Source organism: Lithobates pipiens, unplaced genomic scaffold (assembly GCF_037356315.1).
Source record: "Lithobates pipiens isolate NorthernLeopardFrog02 unplaced genomic scaffold, aLitPip1_a1.2 Scaffold_18, whole genome shotgun sequence".
NCBI lineage: Eukaryota > Metazoa > Chordata > Amphibia > Anura > Ranidae > Lithobates > Lithobates pipiens.
In genome coordinates this window covers 581,755,828-581,768,211 of record NW_027507758.1, presented here as the reverse complement: position 1 = coordinate 581,768,211, position 12,384 = coordinate 581,755,828, and the positions used below count along the sequence as shown (strand labels likewise).

The 12,384-nt window shown below is 44.5% G+C and overlaps 1 protein-coding gene across 6 annotated transcripts in view; it reads left to right on the top strand.

Annotated features, from left to right (window-relative positions):
• Window positions 1-12,384, top strand: part of DNMT3A (DNA methyltransferase 3 alpha) — a 346,591-nt gene that overhangs the window by 272,614 nt on the left and 61,593 nt on the right. For all 6 annotated transcript variants that reach the window (XM_077489110.1, XM_077489109.1, XM_077489107.1 and 3 more), the window contains one exon: window positions 9,547-9,705. In XM_077489110.1, the coding sequence (XP_077345236.1) occupies window positions 9,547-9,705 (159 nt within the window). The remainder of the gene's footprint in view (window positions 1-9,546; window positions 9,706-12,384) is intronic.

The window sequence follows — 12,384 nt, the reverse complement described above, 5'->3', positions numbered from 1 at the left end:
GTTATGGAGCTAAGGTAGAATGGAGTAATTGCTGTTCATAAGCTAAGGTGGAATGGAGTCATTGTTAGTGACCTAAGGTGACATGGAGTCATTCTCATTGAACTAAGGTGGAATGGAGTCATTGTTAGTGAGCTAAGGTGGAATGGAGTTATTGTCATTGAGCTAAGGTGGGATGGAGTCATCGTTAGTGAGCTAAGGTGAGATGGAGTCATTCAGCTGAGGTGGGATGGAGTCACTGTTAGTGAGCTAAGGTGGAATGGAATGGAGTCATTGAGATAAGGTGGGATGGAGTCATTGTTAGTGACCTAAGGTGAGATGGAGTCATTGAGCTGAGGTGGGATGGAGTCACTGTTAGTGAGCTAAGGTGGAATGGAATGGAGTCATTGAGATAAGGTGGGATGGAGTCATTGTTCGTGAGCTAAGGTGGGATGGAGTCATTGTTCGTGAGCTAAGGTGAAATGGAGCCATTGACCTAAGGTGGGATGGAGTCATTGTTAGGGAGCTAAGGTGGGATGAAGTTATTGTCATTGAGCTAAGGTGAGATGGAGTCATTGTTAGTGACCTAAGGTGAAATGGAGTCATTGGGCTAAGGTGGAATGGAGTTATTGTCATTGAGCTAAGGTGAGATGGAGTCATTGTTAGTGAGCAAGGCGGAATGACGTTTTTGTCATTGAGCTAAGATGGGATGGAGTCTTTGTTAGCGACCTAAGGTGAAATGGAGTCATTGAGCCAAGGTGAGACAGAGTCATTGTTTGTGAGCGAAGTGGAATGGAGTTATTGTCATTGAGCTAAGGTGGGATGGAGACATTGTTAGTGAGATGGAGTCATTGTTAGTAAGCTAAGTTGAGATGGTACTTTGGAGTCATTAAGCTAAGGTGAGATGGAGTCATTGAGCTAAGGTGGGATGGAGTCATAGTCATTGAGCTAAGGTGGGATGGAGTCATTGTCATTGAGCTAAGGTGGGATGGAGTCATAGTCATTGAGCTAAGGTGGGATGGAGTCATAGTCATTGAGCTAAGGTGGGATGGAGTCATAGTCATTGAGCTAAGGTGGGATGGAGTCATTGTCATTGAGCTAAGGTGGGGTGGATTCATTGAGCTAAGCTGGGATGGGGTTATTGTCATTGAGCTAAGGTGGCATGAAGTCATTGTCATTGAGCTAAAGTGGAATAGGGTCATTGTCATTGACCTAAGGTGGGATGGAGTCATTGTTATTGAGATAAGGTGAGATGGAGTCATTGATAGTGTGCTAAGGTGAGATGGAGTCATTAAGCTAAGTTGAGATGGAGTCATTGAGCTAAGGTGGGATTGTCATTAAACTAAGGTGGGTTGGAGTCATTGTCATTGAGCTAAGGTGGGATGGAGTCATTGTCATTAAGCTAAGGTGGGTTGGAGTCATTGTCATTGAGCTAAGGTGGGATGGAGTCATTGTCATTAAGCTAAGGTGGGTTGGAGTCATTGTGCTAAGGTGGGATGGAGTCATTGTCATTAAGCTAAGGTGGGTTGGAGTCATTGTCATTAAGCTAAGGTGGGTTGGAGTCATTGTCATTAAGCTAAGGTGGGTTGGAGTCATTGTCATTAAGCTAAGGTGGGTTGGAGTCATTGTCATTGAGCTAAGGTGAGATGGAGTCATTGTCATTCAGCTATGGTGGGATGGAGTCCATGTATTCAGTTAAGGTCCAGTCATTGAGCTGAGGTGGGTTGGAGAAGTCACTGTTATGCCCCGTACACACGAGCGGACTTTTCAACATCCAAAGTCCGACGGACTGATTCCGTCAGACTATTCGATCGTGTGTGGGCTGCAACGGACTTTTGATTCACCAAAGTCTGACGGACTTTAGAATATGGAACATGCTTCAAATTTTTCCGACGGAACTCCGCCGTACCCGGTCCCTCCGAAAAATTCGCTCGTGTGTATGCTATTCCGACGGACTAAAACCGACGCTAGGGCAGCTATTGGCTACTGGCTATGAACTTCCTTATTCGAGTCCAGTCGTACGTCATCACGTTCGAATCCGTCGGAGTTTAGTGTGATTGTGTGTGGCCAAGTCCGCTCAGTCGAAAAGTCCGTCAGAACTCTGTCGGAACTCCGGCAGAACTCCTTCGGAAGTCTGTCGGACATAAGTCCTCTCGTGTGTACGGGGCTTTAGTAAGTTAATGTGGAATTAATTCATTGTTAATTGTGAATTATGATGGGATGAAGTTAAAAATCAATGAACAATGCATCAAAAATGCACTGTAGTTGGGTTTTTTGTGCTCTTTTTGAGTCATATAGCCATGTTTCACAGGTGCATGCTGGAAATCAGCAACCAGAAACAGTATCAAAAACACTTTTACTTTTCAATGAACTGGTGTGAAAGGGCCCTTGCATGCGAACAGCTGTGTCACTGGTTCATTTGTACAGAGTACAAATCTGTCAGCTGCAATTATTCGCTCACCCTCTTTCGTGCAGCATTTACAACCGCAGGAAGGATCTAAAGATTCTTGGTTGCAGCCCTCTAAATGTAGACTTTGATGAATAGCTTGTCATGATCAATGTATGTTAGAGCAACCATAGTTTAGATACACAGGCTCCCAGGATAATTAGGGTTTAATATTGAGTTGGTCCACCCTTTGCAGCTATAACAGCTTCAAAACTCCACTGGGAAGGCCCGCCACAAGGTTTAGGAGTGTGTCTATGGGAATGTTTGACCATTCTTCCAGAACGCATTTGTGAGGTCAGGCACTGATGTTGGACGAGAAGGCCTGGCTCTCAGTCTCCACTCTAATCCCAAAGGTGTTCTATCGGATTGAGGTCAGGACTCTGTGCAGGCCAGTCAGGTTCCTCCACCCGAAACTCGCTCATCCACACTATATTGCCAAAAATATTGGGCCACCCCCCCAAATAATTTGGTCTAGGGGGAATTATGGTGTGGTATTGTTTTTTGGGGGTTGGGCTTGGCCCGTTAGTTCCACTGAAGGGAACTCTTAAGGTGTCAACATACCAAGATATTTTGGACAATTTCATGCTCCCAACTTTGTGGGAACAGTTTGTGGATGGCCCCTCCCTGTTCCAACATGACTGCGTACCAGTGCACAAAGAAGGTCCATAAAGACATGGATGAATGAGTTTGAGGTGTAGGAACTTGACTGGCCTGCACAGAGTCCTGACCTCAATCTAATAGAACACCTTTGGGATGAATTCGAGCGGAGACTGCGAGCCAGACCTTCACGTCCAACATCAGTACCTGACCTCACAAATGTGCTTCTGGAAGAATGGTCAAACATTCCCATAGACACACTCCTAAACCTTGTGGACAGCCTTCCCAGAAGAGTTAAAGCTAGTAAATCTGCAAATGGTGGACCAACTGAATATTAAACCCTACAGACTTAGCCCTTGTACACACAGTCGGAGATTCCGACGGAATGTGTCCGATCGGACCGTTTTGTCGAATATTCCGACTGTGTGTGGTCTACATCGGACTGTTTCCATTGGAGTATCCGACAGGCCAAGTTTTCCAACTTGTTGGTAAAATTTTTCTACAAAATACTCCGATCGGACATACTCCGATCATGTGTAGAGAATTCCGATCGGACAAAGTGCCACGCATGCTCAGATCAAATTCCTACACCAAAGCTATTGGCTACTAGCCTGAACGTAGTCCCATCGTAACGAAATAACGTCATCACGTCGGATTTTCCGACAACTTTGTCCGACCGTGTGTATGCAACAGTTTCGGACAAAATCCGACAGATTTGGTTGTCGGAATCTCTGACCGTGTGTACAAGGGCTAAGACTGGGATGCCATTAAAGTTCGTGTGCGTGTAAAGGTAGGCGGCCTAATACTTTTGACAATATAGTGTATCTCCTGTTGTATTTTGACAGACGCCTCACTGGCATTGAAATTACCCAAACAGCGGCTGCATGTGATAGGATGTTGCTGCTGTTTGGCTACCAATTCTTCACTTTTTCAGTAGACTGATGTTGGGCAGGAAGCAACAGTCAGGGCCACCAAGAGAGCTAATATCGTGCAATGTATGTGCAGCTTCAGACTGGTTGTTTTCACAGAATAAATGAATACAGTACAGTCTGTATGTGTCTTATCCTGTAATTTTTTTTCCTTGTTCATTTAGTATTACTGCAGACCTCTGTCACATTAGCTCTGGACACCTATTAAAAAGCTTCATAATTAAGTTTACCACAGCTGGCTATAGACGGTTCGAATCTCGGCCGGTTTGGCAGGAACTAAAATCCAAGATTCGAACCATGCATGGGCAGATTGAATGTATACAATTTATTTATCAATCAACTTAAAGCGGAGTTCCATCCAAAAGTGGAACTCCGTTTGCTTCCTCCCCCCCTCCATTGTCACATTTGGCACCTTTCAGGGGGGAGGGGGGAACAGGGACCTGTTTTTGACAGGTACCCCTCCCCACTTCCAGAATACGGGGCCGCGACGCCGTCATTCAGAAGTTCAGCCCTCCTTCCTCTGCCACCGGGCCAAAGTGTCAGAAACCATGAATCAGAGCGAGACAGAAGTGCAGTTAAACTCACACTTGTTTAATAATAATGGTAAAAGGTAAACAGAGCAACGTAGTCAAATTATAGCCAGAGTTTGGTAGCCAGAACGGTTAGTCAGGAAAGCCAAGACATCAGGAAGCCAAAGATCAGCATACTTCAGGACAGGCCAGGAAATCAGGAAACTGGAGAATCAGTGTAATGGAACAGCAAGCAGGCTGAGGAACCAGAAGGGACGTCAGCCAAGCAAGTCAACAGGTACACAGGAGAGTCTCTGGATGTGTTGACAAAGGTGAAGGCAACTGAACTGAACACCTTAAATAACCAGCCGGACTGAGGAACAGGATATCATCATCAGATGAGTCACTGTGAAAAAGATTGGAGCTGGCAATTAACCGACAGCTGAGTGGCCTGCTCTGAGAAGGGAGGGCTGAGCCCAGCCTTGACAGTACCCCCTCCTCAATGGCCCCTCCCCCTCGGAGGACCACCAGGTTTGAGGGGAAAACATCTATGGAAAGCATGGAGGAGGACAGGGGCATGTACGTCCAAGGGTAAGACTCAAGCGCGTTCCTCCGGAACCGTACCCTTTCCAATATACCAGGTACTGCATGCGCCCAGGGAACATACGGGAGTAAACAATGGACTGTACTTTATAATTCTCATGGTTCTCAACCTGTACTGGGTGAGGACGGGACACCAAGGTGTTAAATCGGTTGCATCTTCACTGACCGGCTCGGTACCAGTAGGAATGAGAGTTGAGGGAGGCAAGGGTGGAACTGCAAAGCTAGGAGACAAATGTACAGGAGGCTTCCTGCAAGCGCTCCTTAAAAGAGAGATTTTTTCTGAGTCTGGAGTCAATGAGGATGGCAAATGCTATCAACTTCTCCAGCTCAGTGGATAAATCTCAGCTGCTATCTCATCTTTGATGGTATCTGAGAGCACATGAGGAAAAGCAGCCACGGGGGCCTCCACTCAATCTTTGCTGCCAGAGTACGGAATTCAATGGCGTAATCGACAACAGTTCTCGTACTCTGTTTAATGGACATGAGGCACTTGGCATCAGAAGCGTAGCATGTGGGAATGTCAAATAGCCTTTTAACCGGTTCCCGACCGGCGCACGCCGATGTACGTCGGCAGAATGGCACGGGCAGGCATATTGGCGTACAGGAATCTTCAATGCCGTCCTGCCATCACGAGCGCGCCGCCGGCAGCGCGCTCGCGTGCTGGTCGGGACCACCGTGAGTCAGGTCGCGGGTCCCGTGGACTCAATCGCTGTGGGCATACCCGCGATCATCTCACAGGGGGCTGAATGGAGGAAATGCTGTGTAAACAGCATTTCCCCATTCTGCCTAGCAACTAGTGACGCTGATCTCTGCTCCATGTGATTGGAGCAGAGATCAGTGTTCACTAAATGAAAGCCCAGCCCCCAACAGTTAGTAACACACCCCTAGGAACACTTAACCCCTACACTGCCACCCACTGGTTAACCCCATTCACTGCCAGTGTCATTTACACAGGAATCACTGCATTTATATAGCAGTGAATACTGTATAAATGACAATGGTCCCAAAAATGTCCGATGTGTCCGCCGCAATGTCGCAATAAAAAAAATCGCAATAAAAATCGCTGATCGCCACCATTACTAGTAAAAAATAAATAATAAAAAATTATTAATAAAAATGCCGTAAAACTATCCCTATTTTGTAAACGCTATAACTTTTGCGCAAACCAATCAATAATCGCTTATTGCGATTTTTTTTACCAAAAATATGTAGAAGAATACGTATCGGCCTAAACTGAGGGAATTTTTTTTTTATATATATATATTATTGGGGGATATTTATTATAACAAAAAGTAAAAAAGAATGCGTTTTTTTCAAAATTGTCGCTCTATTTTTGTTTATAGAGCAAAAAATAAAAACCGCAAGGGTGATCAAATACCACCAAAAGAAAGCTCTATTTGTGGGGAAAAAAAGGACGTAAATTTTGTTTGGGAGCCATGTTGCACGACCGCACAATTGTCAGTTAAAGCTACACAGTGCCGAATCGCTAAAAGTGGTCTGGTCTTTGACCAGCAAAATGGTCCGGTCTGTAAGTGGTTAAAGAAAGCCACAAACTCTGGGTAACTCAAGACAACAGGTTTTTGCGTTTCCCATAGAGGGCTTGCCCAGGCCAAGGTTCTCGCAGAAAGCACAGATACCACAAAACCTACTTTGCTTCTGTCTGTGGGAAATGCCTGGGGCAGCATCTCGAAGTATATTTCAACCTGATTGAGAAACCCTCTGCATTGAACTGGATTGCCCCCAAATCTCTGGGGAAGCGGCACAGAACCAGACATACCTCTTATAGAGGTAATACTCGAGGCGGGTGGCTGCACAGAGACTGGAGCAGCAGCAGGGATGGCCTGCGACACAGGTTGTACCGGAGCAGCCACAGTGGGAGATTTCAGGTGAGCCGTGCGATTCAGGAGCGTCTGTAATGCTAAGGCAAACTGATCCATACGGTGATCTTGCTCATCCAACCTAGAAAAAATATTACCTACAAGTGGATTGACTGCATCTTCTGAATTCATGGCATTCGCCTACTGTCAAAAACCATTAATCAGACCGAGACAGAAGTGCAGTTAAAATCACACTTGTTTAATAATAATAATGGTAAAAGGTAAACAGAGCAACGTAGTCAAACCATAGGCAGAGTTCGGTGACCATAACGGATAGTCAGAAAAGCCAGGACATCAGGGAGCCAGAGATCAGCGTACTTCAAGACAGGTTAGGAAATCAGAAAACTGGAAAGTTAGCGTAGTGGAACAGCAAGCAGGATCAAGAACCTGAAGGAACGCAAGCCAAGCAAGTCTTCAACAGGTACACAGGAGAGAGTATCTGGATCTGTTGACCAAGGCAAAGGCAGAGAGGGACTGAACTGAACAGAGTAAGTAACCAGCAGGACTGACAAAACAGGATATCATCATCAGGTGAGTCACTGTGGAAAAGATTGGAGCTGGCAATTAACCGACAGCTGAGAAGCTCTGAGAAGGGAGGGCTGAGCCCAGCCCTGACACAATCAGAAAGCGCAGTGCACTTCGCACATGCACAGTAGGGAACCGGTCATGAAGCTGAAAGGCTTCACTGCCGGGTTCCCCTACCAGGAATGGCAGTGGCTGCACTCGACAGCCGATCTGAAGATCAGCTGGGGTGCCGACATTGCATGCTCCCTGGACAGGTAAGTGTCCATTAAGTAAAAGTCAGCAGCTACAGTATTTGTAACTGCTGACTTCTATGTTTTTTTTCCCAGGGGAACTCCTCTTTAAATACAACCAATCTGTTGGATTTTACATGTGATTATTGCTAGCGACTGTTATAGCAGTAATCGCTGTTTTCTCCCAGGGGGGCAGCTTCCACTTCTACCTTTCCAGGAGAGCACAATGGCTCCACGGTAGGGATTCCCCCATCAACACTGACTGTGTTTTATGGTTGCAGGAAAGAAAATTGCTCTGTTTATGGCTGGCCTTGGTCTCTATGTGGTTTATCCTGCATATTTTCTGTACATTGGGGAACACAGCAGATCTCCAGAGCAGGGGTCTCCAAACGGTGGCCCTTTGCTAGCCTTTATTCAGCCCTTGGGGCACTATTCCTCCCACCGATATGAGGCACTATTCCTTCCACTGACACCAACAATGGGGCACTATTTCTTCTACTGATACCAATAATGGGATACTATTTCTCCTACTAATAAGGGCACTACTCCTCCTCCTATTGACTACCAATCCTACGGCCATATTTATTCTCACTGATGTCAGGCCCGGGACTTTTTCTGCCCCCGCTCACCACAATCTGGCCCTCCTAAAGTCTGAAGGACAATAAACTGGCCCTTTGAAAAGTTTGTAGACCCCTGCTCTAGATTATTAGCCCTGTCCTTAGGAGGTTGGACTCTTAGTAAAAGTTTGTCTGATTTTATAATATCTCAGCTATTCACCTGGAGCGCTGATTGCAGTGTCTCACATACAGATAGGTGTTGGTCCAGCTCTGCCCCTCTCCCCTGACATTTTGAGCTTCTAATTGATCAGTGTGGCCCACCGTTAAGGACCATTAAAAATGCTCTAAATGTGGGTGATGTCAAGTTCAACTTTTACAGGAGATTTACATGTAACCTCAGCTGCCTGTACCTTTAGATGACCTGATATTTCTTTTGATATATGGTTTTCACTACAGATTATGTCTGCTTGTGAGATAATTATCACAGGCTTAGTTTGAAACATCCAGGTTTACGACAGGTTCCCTTTAAAACAGACTTGCCATTATTTTCTTCTAATCTGATAGTGTGTACTAGGCTTAAAGGGGTTGTAAAGGTTTGTTTTTTATTTTCTAAATAGGTTCCTTTAAGCTAGTGTTGGTTCACTTACCTTTCCCTTCGATTTCCCTTCTAAATTTTTTTTTTCTTTGTTTTCTTTGCTTGAATTTCTCACTTCCTGTTCCTCCTCAGTAATCTGTTCTGGCTGATTAAACACCGCTCGAATGATGGTGTGAAGTTTACTGAGGAGAAACAGGAAGTGAGAGATTCAGACAAAGAAAAAAAACATTTAGAAGGGCAATCGAAGGAAAAGGTAAGTGAACCAACAATGCACTATCTTAAAGGAACCTATTTAGAAAATAAAAAATTAAGCTTTACAACCCCTTTAAGTCTAACTGCCTGCAACCCATCTTTAGGGAAGTAGCACAGGTAGTCACGGAGCTGCAAGCACTCAATATTGGAGTCACCCTTCTTTCAGACAAAAGAAGAACCCTAGTGGTCAAGGCACGTTATAACCCCTCTGGATTTTTAAAGGCAGACCAGGTGTTGAGTAAAAGATATATTTATTGATAACATACAATAAAATTTGAAGTGACAAAAGAGTAGCATATAAAAATACAATATTAATAACAAGTAAGCCCTTCTTTCAAAGGTGTATGAGTTACAAGACTGCCTGAACGAGTAAGTATTGATCTACCAGCCGTATTTCTGATGTAATATTGGAAAGTGAATATTGCTGATCTTGTGCCTCTTGTTTTCTAGGATGGCCGAGGCTTTGGCATTGGGGAGCTGGTCTGGGGCAAGCTGCGTGGCTTCTCATGGTGGCCCGGCCGAATAGTTTCTTGGTGGATGACCGGAAGAAGCCGAGCGGCAGAGGGTACCCGCTGGGTCATGTGGTTTGGAGACGGCAAGTTCTCTGTGGTAAGTAGTTCTGTGACAGACTAGTGGGGCCTAGATTGATGGTATGTGGCAAGCAACACTTATGTCCGCTAAGGAAGGAGGGCACTGCTTGTGTATGTTCTTGTCATGAAGATTTTTGTGTGAGGGGGCACCACTGTTCAAACAGGAATTATATCAAATGTAATAAATAAGGCGTTACTAGACCTACTGATTACTAACAATATAGACCTGATCGTGGATATAGAAATAGGGGGCAATTTAGGAAACAGCCACCACAGGTCAATTTGTTTCAATATCAATCGCACAAATAGAAAACATAAGGGGAATACAAAGACTCTGAATTTCAAAAGAGCCAACTTCCATAAACTACACTCCTTGGTAGAAGGTATTAAATGGTATAAAATCCCAGGAACAAAGAATACGGAGGAAAAATGGGTGTATCTTAAGAGCATATTAAATAAGGGTATTAGCCAGTGCATCCCAATGGGAAATAAATTTAAAAGCGCTAATAAAAGTCCTGGGTGTTTTAACCTCCTTAGTGGTATTCCCGAGTGTGGCTCGAGGTGAATTTTCAGTACCAAAAGCGATAACCCCGAGCCACACTCGGGATCGCATCACAGGATACAGGCAAAGTTACTTACCTTGTCCCCAGGATCCTGCGATGTCTCCCCGCTGTGTGTACGAGCCGCACTCGATTCATCACAGTGCCTGTGTGTAGGAGCCACACTCGGGATCGCATCGCAGGATCCAGGCAAAGTTACTTAACTTGTCCCCAGGATCCTGCAATGTCTCCCCGCTGTGTGTACGAGCCGCACTCGATTCATCACAGTGCTGGGCTCCGTTCCCTGCAAGCGTTGCAATGCATGGAAACGGAGCACGGCACCAAATTCAAAAAGTTAAAAACACACAATACATACAGTACACTGTAATCTTACAGATTACATAACTGTATCAAATTATTTCACATCCCTTTTGTCCCTAGTGGTTTTTTCAGTGCCCTGCATGCATTTTTATATTATAAATACTGTTCTTTCTGCCTGGAAACTGGAGATTGTCCATAGCAATCAAAAATCGTCCCTTTACATCAAAAGTGGTTTTACACCAGCTAGAAAACAGCGATAATAAATTAGAATCACTTGCAGAATTGAGCGATACTGATTCGTGGGGAAATCCGTCATCAAACACTGAAAGTAATGATGGCGACAATTCTGCAACTGAGAAAATTTCGGTGTTTTTGATTTTATTACATTATTGAATAATTTTTATTATTATTATATTATTATTAGTTATAATTATTTATAGTTATTTATGATATTATAATTTATGATTTCATGTTTCACACTTTATCATACCTGGCATGTCTACTAGACTCTTGTTTGGACAGATTTAAGTGTGTTATTCCTAAGAATTACAGGCCTACAATATAAAACGCCAAATTTCCATGCAAAACATTGTAACGCTTTGAGCATCAAAAATCTGACATAATCATAACGTATATGTAAAAATGCATATAAAAAAAAAGAAGAAGCCCTTCAAAAATACAAGGCTGAGGGATCATCATCAGCATTCCAACTTAACAAAGAATGCTACCGGCATAAGAATTGTATGGGTGCAGTCAGGACGGCTAAGATAGAACATGAAAGGCACATAGCGGAACAGAGTTAAAAAAAAATCCCAAGAAATTCTTTAAGTATATAAATAGTAAAAGATCAGATCATATTGGCCTCATAAAGAATTATTAAGGGAATCTGGTTACAAAGGATGAAGAGATGGTGAAGGTATTGAATTTATTCTTCTCAGTCTTCACAAGGGAATCGCGGGGCTTTAGTAATGCGCACACACAATCAAAATTTTGGTTGGAAAAAGCTCTGATGGTTTTTCCGGTGGGATTTCGTTCAAGCTGTCTTGCATACACACGGTCACACCAAATTCCGACCGTCAAGAACGCAGTGATGTACAACACATACGACGGGACTAGAAAAAGGAAGTTCAATACCCAGTAGCCAATAGCTTCCATCTCATAGTTGAATCTGAGCATGCGTGAGTTTTTGCGCGTCAGAATTGCATACACACAATTGGAATTTCCGAACATGCTCTCAAATTTTTGCTGGCGGGAATTCGGCCAGCTAAATTCCGATGGAGCATACACCCGGTCGCATTTTCACGATGAAAAGCTCTCATCGGTCTTTTGCTGGCCAAAATTCCAATCGTGTGTATGCAGCATAACAAAAAATTGAAGCGTTTATCCTCATGATATGTCACAGGAAGCACCCTCATGGCTAACAAAGTCCTTAACCTCCTCAGCGGTAATCCCGAGTCTGGCTCGGGTTGGGAATTTCATTACAATAGCGGTAACCCCGAGCCAGACTCGGGCTTGCACCGCTCGATGCAGGGGAGGACACAGGTAACGTTACTTACCTTGTCCCCTGGATCCAGCGATGTCCGCCGCGCTGTGTGATCGAGCCGTCCTGCGCTCGATTCACAGTGCCGAATGCCGCCGAGCTCCGTTCCCTGCGACGTTACGACGCACGGGAGCGGAGAACGGCGGCAAATTCAAAAATGTAAAAACACACAAAACACACACAGCACTGTAATCTTACAGATTACAGTGCTGTAGTAAAAAATACACACCCCCTTTGTCCCTAGTGGTTTGTGCAATGCCCTGCATGCACTTTTATATTATAAATACTGTTTTTTACT